Source organism: Pseudopipra pipra, chromosome 1, assembly GCF_036250125.1.
Source record: "Pseudopipra pipra isolate bDixPip1 chromosome 1, bDixPip1.hap1, whole genome shotgun sequence".
In the NCBI taxonomy this organism is placed as follows: Eukaryota; Metazoa; Chordata; class Aves; order Passeriformes; family Pipridae; genus Pseudopipra; species Pseudopipra pipra.
Window position 1 is genome coordinate 16,632,622 of NC_087549.1, and position 19,208 is coordinate 16,651,829.

Sequence of the window (19,208 nt, forward strand, 5' to 3'; positions counted from 1 at the left end):
GTACTTGGAAAGTGTTATGGCAGGCTAAATGTGACTCATGGGTTGTATTTTGATCCAAGAATTTTTTGCTGATGATATTGAAAGAAGTAGCATTAGTTGTACTACCTGATAGTAAGGAAACTTTTTCAAATATTAAGTAGTTGCTCTGAGTATATCTACATTATCATATACCTTAGTTTCCCAATGTCCTGAAAAAATGTTACAGAAATTAAAAATTTTTAGGATCAGAAGTCTTTATTCTTGCTCCTTAGCAGTGGATGAAGCTAAGAATGAGCAACATATTGCTAAGTGTTAACTCTAATTGGGTAAAGTAAAACATTTCTTAAATAATCTCAGTTTTGCCTATATAGAGAGGTGAAATCTCTCTGCTATGGAACAGAGAAGAGCACTGGCTCAGATTGTTCATCTCTTATTGTGAACTTCACAAAAGAAACTTGGAAATGGATGAAAAGGAATAAAGTATTTGGAGCTGAGAGCTCTAAAAGGATATTTAGGGGAATTAAACTGGAATTTGATACCTTAAATGCAAAATTGAAGTCCTACTCAGAAAATATCTTGACCTAGAAACTTAAACTTCATAGATAACTGGTTTTAGTTTTGGATTTTTATGTAACATTTGCATTTAAATTTTATTTTGTATTTAAAAATTTAAGTTCTGAACTTGACTAGAAATTTATTCAACTTGACAAGGCTGATTGACTCACCTTTTTATGCTAAAACCCAATTGGAAAGTATGATCCAGATATTTCTAACCTAAACTTAATGTAGTCAGAAAGCAAATGCTATTGAACCGTGCCCTCAAGGTCAACCACGTACAGTGAAATTCAGTAAATTTCTTTCAAAACAGAGAAGAAAGAGAGATTAATCAATCAGTAGTAAAAGTCCATGAGCACTTTAGGTTGAATTTCAACCCCTGCCCTTGCTTATTTATGGCTTTAACATACATGATAAGAAAAGACCTTTTGAAAAAACTAAAATTTATTATCAAGAAAAATATTCTCAGTCCTTCTTGCTAAAGTTTCCTTTTTATGCAGAAAAATGCTCTGCTCAGGGGAAAAGTAGTTTACTTTCTTGTGTGGCTTTTTAGAGCATGGATCAGAGAGAAAAGGCATGGTTTCAGACCCTAGACCTAAAATACAAAATATTGAAATCACTGTTAGAGCAAGGAATTGAGCCTAGTGCTGCATGAGAATATTTTACATTAGGAGACAGAACTATGTGTCTTCTTTATGTTCCAGTGAATCCAAATTAGTTTCAGCAAAATAAAATAGCTTCATCTACAGGAAATTACACTGTCCTATGGCATTTATTTCATCATCTTCAGTGGTGGGAGAGTTCCTGCTCTAAGCAGAGAAGATATTAAATTCTCCAGCTTGCAGTTCTCCTATCACCTGAGCAGTTGGAGATACTGTGGACAGCTTCTTTTGTTTCTTTTTTTCTGTTGTTATTCTTTGAAGAAATCTTCTCTTTCAATCTTAAGAGATTAAGCCAGCATCTATGGGTTTTCAGTCTCGAACACAAGATGTCTCACTCAGTACTATTAGAAGATAATTAAGTCCTGGAGAGAAACATGATTTGAAGCACCCTTGTTATGTGTGTCTTCACTGTTTGGTGTTACCTTGCTTCCAGTCAAAGCACTGTTCACAGTTCCTGATCTAAGTGACATAAGCGGCATTAGATGATATATTAGAAGGAATCTCACATATTACGTGAGTCCAAGACTGTAAATTCTGAAACGTGGATTCTGAACTGAAACCCTGCACTATTTGACTACTGCAAGTTACTTGACAGCATCCAGGTGACTGACTTAGGACAAAATGTGGCAACGGAAGAAATCTGTGGTAAAGTGTTCCTCTGATACTAAGGCTTGATACTGACTGAAATCTCATTCATATTTGAGTTTGAAACATCATCTTATATGTTTTTGAGCAAATAAATTCCATTATGGAAATTAGTCTTCATTTCTGAGTAATGTTTTGCTACTCATTTATCTTTGTCATTTATTCTTTCTAACAGCTGGTTCCAAAATATTAGTGAAGGATCCCAGACCAGCTTTGGGAACACCAAGTCCCAAACTAAGTGGTAAGTGCTTCAAGGTCTATATATAATTTTAAACAATTTTTATAGAAAAGAAATGAGGAGCAGTTTAGTGAGAATGGACTGAGTGGCTTAGGATGAATAAAGGGTATTATTTTAGGCACTAGATTAAAAAAAAAATTAGTTAAATCGTTCCCCAATGTTTGAGTTCATCTAGCTTATATGGTATAATTCATATCTGTATACAATTTCTGTTGTGTTTCACTGCAGTTGCTGTTCTGTGTAAGATCCTATGCAATTTACCCATTCAGAAATTATCCTACTGATGCAGAAATAATTTAAAAAATGTTTCACAGTTTTTTTCACAGTCTTGCACTTCTTTTACATATTGCTAATTTAAATTGCTTTACCTAAATACTTAGTGTTAGCTTTCAACTTGCCCTTCAAAAAAGTTAATTTTAGTTGACACAAGGTAATCTCTCAAATTATGCCTAAAGTCTCCAGTTTTAACAGATTTGCTGAAGAAGACTGTCTTTGGATGTCCTGACTAGAGAAACCTTTCTATGTCCACTGAAGAGATTTTTTGAAAAGAGCAGTCTCCTTAACTAAAATTAGCCTTTGATTATAAACCTATTGAATTTCTCCCAATAATGAATAAGATTTAAAAGTAGTTCCTTAGAATATGGGGACTTGGGGGGCTTTTTTTTTTTTGTTTTAATTTTTTTCACTACTTCAAAACTGTGTTTTTCAATGACATAGAGCTGCATGGTAGTCATCAGTTTTGTCATTCAGAAAATATTCATTCATTTTGTGCAGTCCCAATTAACTACAAGATCAGTTTTCCTAAAAGTAGGGAAATAAATCTCAGGCAGGTCACAAATCAACAGCATCAGACCATTTGCATCATGCAATTTCTTTCCTTGCAGTTTGCAGGTCCAGTATCTATATGTTTTGTCAAAAAAAATATTCATATATATACGCATACACAGATAAAAAACCTAGGAAAACTCTTTTACCCTCCATGGGGAAGACAACTTGTCTTTGTGATGAAGGAAAATTGTGCCCCAGTCTTGAATTTAGAACCATTCTGAGAGAGAAAGGAGTAAATATTCTTCTGTGCTTATCTGACATGAGATTCCAGTGCACACACAAACCTTTAAGCTCAGTGTAAGTTACTCCAAATAATGCAAAAGTGCTGATTTTAAATAGTGGTTGTTATAGGGCTAAATTTGCTACATTACCTTAGAAAGTGTAATAAACCCATCCTAAATCACCTTCTATTTCATTGGTTAAATGGAATCTCATGCTGGATGGATGGCTTTTTGTTGTTTCGGTGGGGTTTTCAGTTGCTGGAATAGCATTACTTAAATTAATAATTTTACAGATTGATAATGATAAATGTGAAATGTAAAGGTATAAATTTAGCATATTTATTCTCTGCCCTGCAGACTATGATCTGGTTTTAATTTTAAATTAGAGAATTTATTTTTTTCTCCTGGTGAAGTTCATAATGTTTTTAAGCATTTGAAGACAAGGCAACATTTCTTCTATAATTTTTTCATTAGAAAAAGTGACTGGGTAATAAAGAAAATGCTTATAACATTCTAGTGTCATATAAATATGCTTATGAAAATGATGATATCTAAACTGATAATAATTTCTACAAAATTCAATGCTAGCTGTATGTTCCTAGCTGTCTGTGCTGGCATAGAAAAGATTCTACAGGGAGAGAAATATGAACTTCTGGTTAAAGCTGTTTGATTTTATGGAGTTGGTTTAGTTTTAAGACAGGTCTATATTTGAGGAAAAAAACAAATGAAGGTATAGTTGTGCTTGTGCTCTTCAGTACAAACACATTCTTTCATTAAAGTTCATGACAGGTTTCTATGCTTTATATGCAAAAATTATACCTCCTAGCCTTAAAAACAGAAAGAGCAAAGGAAAGAAAATGCTAATATTTGTCACACATTTTGTTGGATATTTGACTTTGAAAGTACTAAATATTGCAATTTGTATTGAAACATGTTTATGTCTTTATAGTTCCTGATGATGTATTTGCCCAAAATTATATATGGAAAGGATCTTACAATTACAAAAGCAAGAAACAGCCCATGACTTTGACAGTCACCAGTTTCAATGCAACTTCAGGAAGAGTAAATGCAACACTTACAAACAGCAATATGGAATTGCTGCTATCAGGTATGGCCTAAGAAATAGGAATTTCCTTTTTTTTTTTCTGCTTTATATACATTGGTTCACTGTAACTTTATGCATAACACTTAAACTTTTAACATCTTCTGGAAACTTTCTTAGCTTATCAAAGAAATTTTTATTCTATTTCAGTACCTTTTCAAAGGCAGAGATTTTCCCACCTTTTCTTTCTCTCTCCCTTTTTTTCTGTTTTAGTTTCCCAAGTTTTTATTATATTTGGAGTTAATAGTCAATAAGGAGTAAAAGAATAATCCTAATTCTCATGCTAATTCTTTAAATATTATAAATAAACTGAAATTGCTGTTCCTGAGATTTTATTATTATTAATTATAAAATTTCCCTACTGTAGCCTATTAATGAGTAACTGTCAATATGATGAGATTGATATTTGTTGACCTAGAAAGTCAGAGATACCTACTGAACATGGAAAGAAAGTAGAGATGACACTTTTTTGATTATCTTTCATTTTCTCCCATCCTACCACTTGCTACTTGAGAAAAGCAACCAAAATGCGCCTTGCTCCAACCTCCTTTCAGGTAGTTGAAGACAGTATATTGTCTCCCTTCAGTCTCCATTTTTTCTAAACTAAACAACCATTCCCTCATTCTCCTCATAAGACTTGTGCTCTAGACCCCTCTCCAGCTCCTTTCTCTGGACATGCTGCAGCACTTCAATGTTTGTCTTGTAGGAGCCCAAAACCGAACACAGGATTCGAGGTGCGGCCACACCAGTGCTGAGTACAGGAGGTCAATCACTTCCCTGATTCTGCCGGCCCCACTATTTTTTATATAAGCCAGGATGCCAGACCTTCTTGGCCACCTGGGCACACTGCTGGCTCATGTTCAGCCGCTGTTGACCAGCACCCCCAGGTCCTTACAAGCCTGTAGTGTTGCCTGGGATTGCTGGGACCCAAGTGCAGGCCCATTGATACAAACTGTCCAGATCCCTCTTCAGAGCCTTCCTACCCTCCAGTAGATCAACACCTCTGCCCAAATTAGTGTCATCTGGAAACTGACTGAGGGTGCTCTCGATCTCCTCGTCCAGATCATTTATGATGATGTTAAACAGGACTTGCCCCAGTATTGAGTCCTGGGGAACACCAGTTGTACCAACCACCAACTGGATGTAACTTCAATCAACACATCTCTCTGGGCTCATCCGTCCAGCAAGTTTTTTACTCCAAGTCCACCTGTCCAACCCATGAACAGTCAGTTTCTCCAGAGTAATGCTGTGGGAAATGGTGTCAAAAGCTTTACTAAAGTCCAGTTAGACAGCATCCACAGCCTCTCCTTCATCCACTGAGGCACCTTAACATAGAAGACCAGGTTAGTCAGGCAGGATCTGCCTTTCATAAGCCTATGTGGCTAGGCCTGATACGCTGGTTGTCCTGCACATGCCATGTGATGGCATTCAAGATGACCTGCTCAGTAACTTTCTGTGGCACTAAGGTCAGGCTGACAGGACTGTACTTCCCTGGATCCCCCTTCTGGCCCTACTTTTAGACAGACATCACATTTGCTACCTCCAGACATCTGGGACATCCCAGGTTAGCCAGAACTGCTGGTAAATGATTGAAAGTGGTTTAGGGAGCACCTGGGTGAATCCCATCTGGCCCCAAAGACTTGTGTGTGTCTAAGTGGTGGAGCAGATTGCTGACCGTTTCTCCTCGAAGTCTCCCTGGGGACATCAGTCTGCTCCCCATGTCTGACTTCCAGCTCAGCAGGCTGGCTACCCAGAGACATAGATCCCTTCATGCTGTGGCTGCAGAAGAAGTCCTTGAATGCAATATTGCTTTGTGATATTCCACAGTCTCTGCCAACCACAGCACTGTTGTCATGGTTATGTTGGCACAGTAGGCACAGTTCTCTGTGCTGTAAACCATCAGTAGAAACTACAGATATGGCTGAAAAGATACTAGAAATGTTTGGATTTAAAGTTTGGGAGGTTTTTTTGTTGTTGTTGTGGGGGGTTTTTTGTTTGTTTGTTTGTTTTTTCCGAATCTGTCAGTCCCTTGATTGAAACATCTCAAGCACACAGAAAGTGGGTCTGTCACACCACAGGAGTGGCAGGCTATTACACAAGGGGGTGAACTGGCATAAAAGAAACACCTGAAGTCAATATTATCACTCAAAACTTAGTTTCTTGAAATTTCATCCTCTGTCTACCACATTGTTTGCAAGGTTGGAAAAAGCCTAAAAATTTCATTTAAGTATAGGCTGGACACTGCTGTTTTTAATCTTCCTCATCGCTCTAGGACTCCTTTATCTGAAGTAGTTTCTCGCCACTCTTTGGTGTTAGCAAGGACAGAAGTGACAAAACATCACCCTGTTGGAAAAAAAAATGGGAGGAAAGTTCAACCCATAGGTTTCTGAGAGGGGTGATCTACAGGAAGGATGTAATGGGACAAAGAATCTGTGTTTCTGTTGAGGTCTGATTTTCTAATATCAAGTAGAATGGTGAATTTTTATCCCTGGATTTGTCTGTTGAAGGTATTTTGTAGGTGTCCTTATAAGAGTCATACTTGAGAGGCTGTAGATGGACTGAATGTTTTCTGATTGATAATAATGTTTGCCTTTACTGTGTGTGATTTTTTTGCTGTTGTATGATGTCTCTTTAGTTTCAGCCATGTAATTTCTGTGAGGGAATTAAAAGCAGCAGATGTAGTATTTTGTATTTTTAGAATTAGAAAAGTAAAATGCTGTGTTCTCACACAAAAACCTCCTTCTCCAAATAAAAGGTTCCTTCAACTGCACACAGAGGTGATTACAAATACCCTTTTTCACTCTACATACACACATTACAGTCACTCACCATTTTCTACTGACTACGGATACAAAACTCTATTAGTCTGAAAATTCTGCTGTCTGCGGTGTCATCTCTTTGCAGCACTGGAGTCCAGTATTAAGCTATTTGGTTTTGGCAGCATTTCTTCCTTCTCTACCTGTAGATGCAAAGAACATGAAGTATCTGGACATTTTCTTCCTTCCACTACAGTGTTAGCTAGTGGTGTTGTGCAGCCTTAGTTATATTTTTTTTTCACTGGACAATGTGGTGGATTGACCTTGGATGGGTGCCAGGTGCTTAATAAACTGCTCTATCACTCCCACTCCTCAGCTGAACAGGGGAGAGAAAGTATAACAAAAGGATAGTGGGTTGAGATAAGGACAGCGAGAGACCAATCGTGATTGCCATCATGGACAAAACAGACTCAATTCATGGCAATTAGTTTAGTTTATTGCCAATCAAACAAAGGTAGGATGATAAGAAATAAAAAAAAATCTTAAAACACCTTCCCCACACCCCTTTCTTCTTCCTAGGCTCAATTTTACTCCTGAGTTCTCTATCTTCTCCCCTCCCAGCAGCACAGGAAAATGGGGAATGTGAGTTGTGGTCAGTTCATCACATGTTGACTCTGCTGCTCCTTCCTCCTCACTCTTTTTCCCTGCTCCAGTGTGGGATCCCACCCTCAGGATACATACAATCCTCCACAAACTTCTGCAACATGGAGCATTTCCACAGGCTGGAGTTCTTCACAAACTGCTCCAGTGTGGATCCTTGTCAACATATGCTTTCCATGAGGTGCGGTTCTTCAGGAAAAGGCTGCTCCAGTGGGTTCCCCACAGGGTCACAAGCTTTGCCAGTGATCCTATTTCAGCAAGGGCTCCTTCCTACATGGGTCCACAGGTCCTATCAGGAACTTGCTCCAGCACAGGCTTCCCATGAGGTCATAGCCTTCTTCAAGGCATATCCATCTGCTCCGGCGTGGGATCCTCCACAGACTGCAGGTGGACCTCTACTCTATTCTGGATCTCCATGGGCTGCTCGAGCAGAGCTGCCACATCATGGTATACAGGAGGCTCTCTGCTCTGGCATCTGGAGCACTTCCTCCCCTCCTTCCTCACTAACCTTGGTGTATGGAGGGCTGTTTCTCTCATATATTCTCACTCATCTTTCCAGCTGCAGTTTCACAGTATATTTCCCCCCATCTTAAATCTGTTATCCCAGAGTGACTACCATCATTGTTGATGGGCTCAGCCATGGCCAGAGATGGGTCTGTCCTGGAGTCAGCTGGCATTGGCTCTGCCAGACAAAGGGAAAGATTCTAGCAAGTTCTCACAGAAGCTGCCTCTGTATGACCACTGCTACCAAAAACTTGCCACACAAACTAGGTGATCAAGCCCATCAGCCTAATGCCATCCACATCTGTTAGTCATCATCATAGCTAGGCTTCGCGAACGAAGATTTGAGAATCTGTTAGTCAGTATAAACTAAAACCCCAAAAATATGATGCATAAAAGCCAGTGTTTAAATCAAATTAATTTACAGGGTGAAGTCTGTTCTGTGAGTTTTAAGTTAGGTTTGATGAAATTTTCTACGTATAATTAGTATTAATTCTTGGGGTTTGTTTTTGTTAATGTTTTTTCTCTTGTTTGGTTTTGGTTTTAGCTTTGTTTCTGTTATAATTTTAATAATCATTAGCTCTCTCTCGTGTAAAGTGCAGCATAACCTTGTGTGATTCTACAAATAAGAGACTTTGTATGAAACTAACAGCAATTTTGGTGGTCTAGAAAGAAAATGATCATACTGGAGAGATCTATTTAAAATCTGAAGTTTTAAACCATTAATTCACAACAATGTTTAAAAATGTGGGGGAAAAAATCATAACTGTATTTTCACTATTCACTACTGTCTTTGTAAAGTAAGATTAAATCACTAAGCATATTGTAGCATTTTATTTTCGTTTCCAAATAAGGAAATATGTTCTAAATATTTATTCTACAGGAACAACGAGACAGTTAATTATGCCTATGAAGTAAATGAGGTTGCATACAAGTCTTCTCATTGTCTGGAAGAAACTGTGTAGTACTGACTGATGAAGAAAATTTAATTTTTTTTAAATATTTTCAAGTTTAGAATTTTTTAAATTTAGCTCCAGCTTCTGGAAGAGAATTTGTGTGTGGATGTTCCTATTATCACATTTGTTATGTGATGATTAAATTATATATACAGAAAGTGGGGATGTGAGGTTTAAATACACTCTGTCTGATTCAGAACAGTCTTTTCCATCTCAAATCAGATTACTGTCAATGTTTGTTCTGTCTAAGACTTGTTACCATAACTGTTAAGAAGCAGCTATGTGTACAGGATTTCCCTTCTGTCCTTTCTACAGGCTAAGCTAAAAAATGGTTTCTATTGAAACCGTATTATTATTCAAATAATTTCAAGAAAGAATGCATCTTGCTAAACTAACAATGGTAACGATTGACACCTATTCTTCCTGTTTTCCCTTTTTAAGAAAAGAGATTAAATGTTTATTCTTAAAGATGAAATTATTTTTCTACTCAACACAAATATGAATTTTTAAAACTGTATTCTACAGGAGTGTATAAAAGCCAGGAAGCTCGGCTTATGCTCCACATATATCTCATTAAAGCACCCTCCCATACATCTGCAAGCAAGTTGAAAGAGGAAAAATGGGCTATGGATGGTTTTGTGAGTATATTTGGGCTGTAAAAGAGATAACTTTTTTTTTGTTTGTTTGAAATCGTGATGGTGTTTTACACCCAAAAAATCCTGAGACATATCAAATAGAATCTTGTTAGCAAGGCTGATTCATTAAATTAAAGGAAAATTTTGTTGTGAGATATAGGAAACCAGTCTGAGGGAAAATATGGGAACAATCATACAGTGTAGACAAAATTATACAGTGTGTTAATACAGAAGTATTTCTTGTAGGTTTCTTTTAATTTTATTCTAATATATCTACAAGTTTCATCAGAATTATAATATCAATTTATTGTTATATTAATAAAATAACAATTTTTATCATTATGCTAGCAATCATGTTTTACTTTTTGGTGATATTTTCAGGAATACCATGAAAAACACGAATGGTTACATATACAGGGAAAAAAAATAGATTACTCCAGTTAAGCATTAGGCATCTTGGAGGTTCTGGGTCTAAGCTTATTCTTTAAAAGAGAGAAGAAGAGAGCATATAACTGAGAGGAAGAGAGGTGAAGGAAAGGGGTAAATAGCAACAGCCCACGTGGCTGGGATGTGTTTAAATCATGAACAGGAAATGTTTTCAAAGAAAAGATAAAGAAAAAAGTAGATTTTTCAGAAAAGAAAGGGCCTAACATAGTCTGGATTATTATAAACATTCATACATTCTTACTACACCATCTAATTTTTCAAGGAATTTGTCTTTTTTCTTGTGTTTTACTTCCTGGTAAAGCAGTACAGTGACACCATAATGGGTACCTATGCCAAACAAAGAGAAGAGGTGTATACTGAAGTGTACTCGCAAATTATGACTCTGCTTCAATATTCATTTTAAAAAAGGTGCAAAATCAAAACCAAAGCACAAACAAACCCTAAACTGACTAAGAAATAAATGTACTGGTAAAAAGACTTAACTTTCTTGGCTTGAACAAACTTTAGGCTTCATGAACATGCTCCTGAGGTGACAAAAATATGGCAAAAGCAAGGAAATTGCTTTCAGACTTCTGAATATACAAAAGGAGACAATTTTTTTTAATCTTACAATAGCTTAAAAAGGCTGCTTTACTGCAAAGTAAGAAATTCACTTGATAAAGGCACTCTTTCTTCAGTGAAAACATAGCTTCAGGTCACTGCTGAAGACATACTGTGTCTTGAGAAAGGGAAACAAGGGAAAAACTTGAAGGGACCTGCCTAGGAACCACTGAATTTAAACCTAATAACTATCCTTAGAAGCAAGTATCTGTCAATTTGTATACAGTGCATTACTTTAGACTGTACTTACTGTAATTAAGAGAGATAATCATAGGATCACAATCATCTCCTCCCTCCCACAAGCCTTTTAGTTTATACTATTTTGCCCCTGTACCAAAGCCTTATTCAATATTCTTCTGGTTCACAGCTGCATAATTCAATAATTATTGGGATAAGCACTGAAAAAGATCAAATAAACTGTCAATTAATGTGAGGTCTTTTTTATTTAGTTTAAAAGTAGTTATTAAAACCTCAATACTTGCATCTTTAGGATTATATGCAATATAAATTTTTCCGTCTACTTCCTAAACAAAACAGAAAATTATGATGTATATAAGATCTTAGACATTTAGACATTTGAACTGCCGGAAACTTTGTTTTACTGTTTTTAAAAAAAATACAGTTAAGGGTATGAGGTATAAAGTATCGTATAAGGTATCATATGTAACTATAAGCCACCATATCTAAGGTATGCCTTTTTATTTGAGCTTTTTATAGAGATTTTCTAGAAAAAGAGGTGTTTATAATGGGGAATAACAGCTATCAGTCAAGCATATTAGGATATAGAATAGAATAACTCCCTTTCAAATAGATGCTTGTAACTTGCAAAAAACTTTTCCACATTTAATTCAGAGTACTTTTTGTTTACAGGTTTCTGCTGAACCTGATGGAGCAACATATGTTTTTCAAGGATTCATCCAGGGTAAAGATTATGGACAATTTGGACTTCAAAGATTAGGTATTCAACAAATTCTAATTCTTTGCCAGTTCATTGGTTTGTATTCTGTGTCTTATCAGTATTGACACTGTAGTTAATACAGCTATAGAGAGATTTACAATCTTCGAACAGATTTTGTTTAGCATGTTTACCACTTCACTATTTCATGCACACAAAGACAAAAATAGCTTCTCTGAAACAAAACGTTTTGAATGCTGTTCCCACACAATTTTCCTCAAAACATTCATGGTTGTTGGTTTGTTTTTTTGTTTGTTTGGGGTTTTTTTTTGTTATTTGGGCTTTTTTTTTAATTTCTATATATTGCCTTGTAAAATAAAGCAAGCAAGAAGATATTATGATGGATGCAATTCTTAAAAGGTCCAGTTAAAAGCTTAAAAATTAACTTTGAAGATGCATTGTTATTACTTTCCTCACATTTAAAATTGTATAACCTGTCTGTGTATATAATGTAGATAATGTATTCCTCAACCATGCAGAAGGTCATATTCCTATTTTTTCATCAATGTCTGGTTTAGCTCTTCACAATTATTGCTACCTCTTTCACTCTGTATATCAATACAATGCCTAAGGAAATAATGAATGACTTTTTGTAACAAGTACATTAATGTGTGTTAATAACATCCAAAACTTGAATCCCATGCAGAATTATGCTGTAAGATATTTACTATACCAGAGCGCATATATTGTTCTCCCAACATATTGCATCTACTTATTAATCAGAATATGATATATATATATACTTTCCAGATGGTCTCAGCATACAGCTGTATCTATGCAGCTGAACACATTTTGATGACCCAATAACAAGGCGTTATTGAATTCTGAAGATTATGGAGTAGTATGTGCTGGAGATCACAGACACATATATGATATTACTTGTTTTTTATTATTTTTTTTTTTTAGGTCTTAACATGTCTGAGGGTTCAAGCTCTTCTAATCAACCACACGGTACAAACAGTAGTTCAGTGGCCATTGCTATCCTTGTGCCTTTCTTTGCCCTTATATTTGCTGGTTTTGGCTTTTATCTTTATAAACAAAGGTAAGTACTAATTATATATACAAAATTCCTCTAATACTCTATCTGTTGGTGATTTTATTGCCTTCAATCTTTGCAACTGAATAAGGTTTTCTCTAAAACCACAAAGTGTTTGCAAAATATGGAAACCTTCTCCCTACCTCCATTAAGGTCTGGTTAATGACTAAGAGACAAGTTTATTGTAGTGTGCTATACTTTCATTCCTACCTATTTAAAATTTTATAAATTTCTTCCTTCATTATAATAAAATAGATGTTATAAATTATTGGCATATGGTGAATAATATAATTTGTAGACTTTATGTGTACTTACAATGAATTGCCTATATTTTTTTCTACGTGTGACAGAACTGAATCATATTCTGAGTAGTTTGTTTTAATACTTGCTCTGTTTATTGGCATACAAGTATATGCAAGTATGTCATTGAGAGGTTTCATTGTGGAACTGTTTCTACATCTGAAATTATTAGTTCATATGCAATTGTGTTAAACAGCCACCAGTCTTTTCAGTTTCATTAATCTGAGTTCAACAGTTTTGGTCATGTTATCGAGACCAGTATTAATTCTTGGGATGCAGTGTCAAGTAACCTTTTCCCATAGCTTTAAAGCATTAGATAACTGAAGAAAATTTAACCACTTTAATGACAATTCATTGCATATTAACTGCCAAAATGTTAATATGACATCTAATAGTTTGACAATAATACTAGTAATATACTCTACAGGATAACATTATTTAAAACACATACCATGATTTTTAAACACCACTACTCGTTTTAAACTGCTTCAGAATATGAAAAATTGTCCATGTAATTTTTTATGTATTTGTTATTACCTGTATGCTGTAATCACTGATCTTTGCACTTTATATTGATCATTTACAATATAGTATGCATTTTGTATAGCAATATGGATGAAAAGTTTTTAAGAGTTTGAACTCTGATATTTTGAGTTATTTAGTGAAAAAGAAAATGTTTCAGCTATATTTCTTGGTAAACTTGTCAAGTCTCCAAATGGAAAAGAAAACCTCAATCATCTGGATGGGGGAATTATTGTGTCTTTACAAGATTTTATTGTAGTCTTTGCTATTTATCATCTGATCATTCAATTGTAATGGATAACAGCTTGAATAATGGATCTAATAACAATGGGTAACCTCTTCTAAGGTTGTTAACTGAGTTTCTAGGTGAGCACCATTTTCAATGAATCATAAATCCCTTAAATTTAATAAAGACAGTACTAATTCTTAGCATAGATATTGTAAAAATAGCCCCAAGATGTTATATTTAGCTCCTATCACTGGAACTGGGAGCTAAATTCTGTTCTGATTCTTAAACCGCATTAAGTCAGTGAGGAAAACTGCAGTTACAAATGCTCTGTTTTTCTTCTACAGGACTGCACCTAAAACACAGTATACAGGATGCTCTGTACATGAAAATAATAATGGACAAGCTGCTTTTGAAAACCCCATGTATGACACAAATGCAAAGTCAGTGGAAGGGAAAGCGGTACGATTTGACCCCAACTTGAACACTGTTTGCACAATGGTATAATGTGGTGATGATTTATCTTCAAAGTCTGGGAATTGACACACAACACAGTGCACACACAGTTCACTGATTGAAAAAAAAAAAGAAATTAAAAAAATTAAAGCACACTTTTCAGGATGTAGTGGGTCACCTTTTCCTGAGGACGATAGGCAAGTATGCGTTGTAGTTATTTTGTTTTCATTTTGTTTTTCATAAACTGGATCAGAATTCTTCATGTATGCCATGGAGAGTGTTAAAAAAATTTGCTGCACTCCATGAGTGCTACTCACAGTTTATTTGCTTTTTTAAAAAAGGAGGTTATTCTAAAACATAAAACGTATTTGCATATATTGGAGGAGCATCCACTATCAGTATTCTGTGCTTTATAAAAACTATAATAGAGGGACTGGGTTAAAAAAAAAAAAGATATAGGTAGAAAATAAGAGCTATACTTACAGGAGACAATAGGTCACTGATTTCTCTTTAACAGTCATATGCTACACCTTTCTCATGAGTTGGTAACTTTTTTCCTTTTTCAGCCTGTTTAGTATTTTATTTTTCTCAGTACAGTTAAGTTTTTAAGTCCAGGATGTAGTATTTAGAAATCAGCAACTATAACTTTCTCTTTTCATGCCACAGAAAAAAAAATAGAATTCATATTCTTATTTCATGAATTTCCTTCCCTGCTTCACAACTTGCTTCATTTTCATGTTCCAAGTGAAACCTATTTTCTGTGTTTCCATTAACAAAATCCACAAATGGTAATGTTTATATATTTCTTTTGTCAATCATACATCTGGACAAATTTTACAATGAAGAAGCTAATATGAGTTGAGCTTTGTATGTGACTATGTTTGATAACGTTGAAGAACATTCAAGAGTGACCATCTTACATTTTTTCAAAAATGAAAACATAATTTAATGATATTTCCTATTAAAAAATGCAGTTTACAGTAACATTAGTAATGAAATCCATATATCAAAAATTTAAGACACCATCTTTCAATCCATGTTAGTTAAAACTAGGCCATATCACACCAGTTTATTCCTTCAGCATTTTAACAAAATGCATGCACAAAGCATGATGAAATCCCATTGAAGCTGATGGATTCTAAGAGACTTCAATGAACTTTGGATCAGATCTACAGGGCAAAAGGAAGTTATAATTTGAAAATACTGTGTTTTCACATCTATTTTGTCTATATATTCCGTACTTTAGGGAAAAAAATCTTTACAGCTCATTTAAAATTAAATATATTACCATAGTGCAATGAAAAAAAATTGAGATATATATATATATATATAAAGCCATGATTTTATTAGGGACAATCCATTCATTTTAGGGACAATTCAGATTCCACAGCCCTCAGATACAAGTTTTAGACATTCCAGAATCACTTCTAAGGAAATGCAATTTTTAGTTTTACAGTTATTTCATATCAGAATTATTCAGTGGGAACCCAGTAATTTATTTGATGTAGGTCATTGTCTTCCATTCATAGCATGACTCACAAATGCTGTGTGTTAGCCAGTGTGAATTATCTGTTATTGTCCCTTTCAGACATTAATGATTCTGTGAAAATCTAAACTTTTTATTACCGTAATAGAGAGTGCCTACCAAAAATCATTGTACCCAGGATTGCTGCTTGGATTTCTATAATGTTTGATGAATTTCTTATAAACCATTTTACAACACTTTGTTTTGAATATTCATACAACTCTGTCAAACTGTATTCTACTAAAAGGATGCTGTTTTATATTTTATACCATTGGTTGTTATTTATTCTCGTTTATTCAAATGACTGCAATAACTATGATTCATTCATTAATGTTAAGGTTAATACATTTGAGATCGTTTAAAATGTTTCTTCTGCAACTGGCTACTCCTCTTATATTAATGCATACACTTTTGTAAAGAAGTATATTTTTATGAAAAAGGATTTGTAAAAGTATGATGTAAATTTTCAGTGCAATGTAAACAAAATAAAAATGGACAATTGCTTTTTTAAACTGTGTTTCTTCTTTGGAAGATGAGCTTTAAAATTATTTCAGTTGTGAAGATGAGAAAATAACCAAACTAAGAATTCAAATTTGGTATTCTTTTGGGTTTCTAAAATCATGTTATTTTTTCTGAATGTTTCTGTGAATTTTAAGTGAAACTGCAAGATTTAGATTACTTTCAAAAACAACTGATAAGCACAACGTGTAAAACTATTTTTTTACTAAAGTCAATTTTCTGTTTTACTTGAAGAAGCAGATTTACACAAAAGAGGCCTACAGTTGTCAATCCAGTGAAAAGCACTAGGAAGAAAATTACTTTAAAGAAAAAAATAATTTAGAAAACTTTAGTATTCCTCAAAGTTATAGACAGCCTACTTTTTACATCATTTTGCTACCTTTTTGCAGAAATATACAGGACATACATATTAACAGGTAGTACCAGTACATACAGTATTTTCTGACATTAAAAAATCCCAGTGTTTCTTTTAATCACGTTCGACTGGAAGGAGGGATCTTAGTTATATTACTAAAGTATTGAAACTATCTTTTAACTATCCCTTTTACTTAAAAGCATGCAAGGTGGATGACAAATCCTGATCTGAAATGCTATTCATAGGACAACTTGGGGACAAAATAGTCTAAAATTCATTTGTGAATTTGGTGCTCTATATAGGCCCATTCAGGTCCATGTTGAAATCACTGAAATTTGTGTTGCTAAATACATTGGAAAGAGAAGCAGGGAGTCACTGTAAAGTGATATCATGAAGATCATGCACTAATGTTTTGGGGGAGAGGGGGATTCTAGAGCAAATTGGTTAAATCTGAAAAGCAAGAAAAAGCCAATTTCACAGTGGCCAAATTTTCATATACAACCTAGAATCTGAAGTTAGGCTCTTCCTTTTTTTATTTATGCATTATATGTTTTTGCATACAAAAGTAAATAAAACTTGCATTGAATTAGTTCCACAATCCTGTTAATTAGCTTAAGCTAATATATCCAGCTTGCGATTTTCAAGAATTATACTGACTTTCTTGTAATAGAGAGTGCATTCATCATAATAGATTGAATTTGGGGTTTGATTAGTTTGTTCTAGTTTTGTACATTGGATCAGTTTATTTGTTTAAGGCTTTTTTTATTTTGATTTGGTTTTGGGGGGGTTGTTTGGGTTTTTTTGGCTTAGTTCTTGAGCTTTTTGACTTATAAACTGTGTGTGAACTGTTCAATTTCCAAGTAGCAGAGTGGTCAGTTTTCACTGTGGCAGATGGAATTCAAAGTTTTGGTTGTTTCATTGGAGTTTGTTAGCCAAGTCTACTCACTGTTTCTTATTTTTCTTGGGAAGGTAGCAGAATGGAAGATAGCCCTTTGGCTACATTATTCAAGCAAACACAGTATACAGAGAAAATCTGTATATCAGAAAAAATCAGAATAAAGAAATTGGAAAAAAGAATTGAGATTGCCATGCAACTCTGTGAGTCTTTCAAGATGAACACAGCTTCTGCAATACTACAGACTGAGATTTAAAATTTCATTTAAGATTGAGCCCTTTTAATTCTACATTATCTGTGTGTCAAGATCCATCAAGTCCACTACATGTCATTAGATCATACTACAATCTGGTTCATTACTGGAATCCAGAAACCATATAGAATCAACTAAACTCACCAAAATAGCAGTTCTGGTAAAACTCCTCAGAATCATCATAAAATTGAGCTAAAAATGTCATATTTTACTTTATTTTGTGAAACAGAGCTGGTATTAATATGTAGACATCCTTGACGAATTCCATGACTAAAGTAGAACAAGCTGTTCTTGTCAAGGAAATGGTTTAATGGCTACGCATCTTATTGCTTCATTTAGAGAGCTAATGAGAAGTGAGCATGTAGCCACGTCATTAAGCTGTTAATCTAGGTGAAAGACAGATTTTCTTTCCCAAGCCTTAAAAGCGTGCACCTCAACCCACTAGTACAGTTGGCTGAAGTGTTATGAAGTATTCCTCATTTTTTCCAACATCAGTGAAATTTGGGGAATTTAATATCTTGGATATCACTGCACAAAGATATCAGCAGATCTGTATCCCAGTGTGTAGATTCAATGTGTAGATTCAGTGTGTAGATCTACTACTTAGCTACTACATTATTTCAGTAAAGCATAGATGTCTTGTGACGGAATATACTTTTTTTATTATTGTTATTGTGCAGATTTCTGCCCATGATCTGTCTGTAAAAGATCACCTGCTCCACAATGGAAGAGTCCATATGTGTTGAAACATCCTTATTTATAGGATGATCTGAGTTGGAGAAAAATATATCTTGTATCATTTGTCATATTAAAACCCTACAATTTTTGAGAGATTAATTTATGGAAATTAATTTATGATTTCAGATTTTCAGTGGGAATTGATATAAGTACCTGAAGCATCTAGGTGGCTATTCAAGCAATGGTACATTCAGCAACCAAGTTCCAAGGCTCGTCTCACACACTTTGATAATAGTCTTACTAGCCTTTCATGGTACATCAGAAAGTCTTCTTATGATCTCCCAAAATCACAAAATTTCCTTTCATTTCTTTGAGTTTCTATGATTTAATTTTGATTTGGTTACCAAAAATTCAGTCAAACATGATGGAGAAAGATGCACTAGGTTTGTTTTCTAGTAATCTGTATTACTGGTTAGCAAATAAACATGTTATTCTTTACTTCCTTTTATATCTTTCTCTGTGAAAAAATTAATTCTTGCATGAGGGAGTGTTCACATGAGACACGCAGGATACAGTGTTTAGGAATGCAACTGGGTTTTAAGATTCCTATTTGGTATATTTATTTTCCAAAATCTTTGTGTGATTCCAGCTGTCCTTTTTTAAACAAATGAAGCACTAAGTTGGTTTTATCTTTATTTCTAGA

The 19,208-nt window shown here is 34.7% G+C and overlaps 1 protein-coding gene across 4 annotated transcripts in view; it reads left to right on the top strand.

Moving 5' to 3' along the window:
* Window positions 1–16,317, top strand: part of CSMD3 (CUB and Sushi multiple domains 3) — a 605,903-nt gene extending 589,586 nt beyond the window's left edge. For all 4 annotated transcript variants that reach the window (XM_064646451.1, XM_064646458.1, XM_064646466.1 and 1 more), the window contains 6 exons: window positions 2,017–2,082; window positions 4,078–4,236; window positions 9,629–9,741; window positions 11,656–11,743; window positions 12,647–12,782; window positions 14,172–16,317. In XM_064646451.1, coding sequence (XP_064502521.1) covers window positions 2,017–2,082; window positions 4,078–4,236; window positions 9,629–9,741; window positions 11,656–11,743; window positions 12,647–12,782; window positions 14,172–14,331 — 722 coding nt within the window. In that variant the 3' untranslated portion in view covers window positions 14,332–16,317. The remainder of the gene's footprint in view (window positions 1–2,016; window positions 2,083–4,077; window positions 4,237–9,628; window positions 9,742–11,655; window positions 11,744–12,646; window positions 12,783–14,171) is intronic.
* Window positions 16,318–19,208: the final 2,891 nt, after the last annotated feature.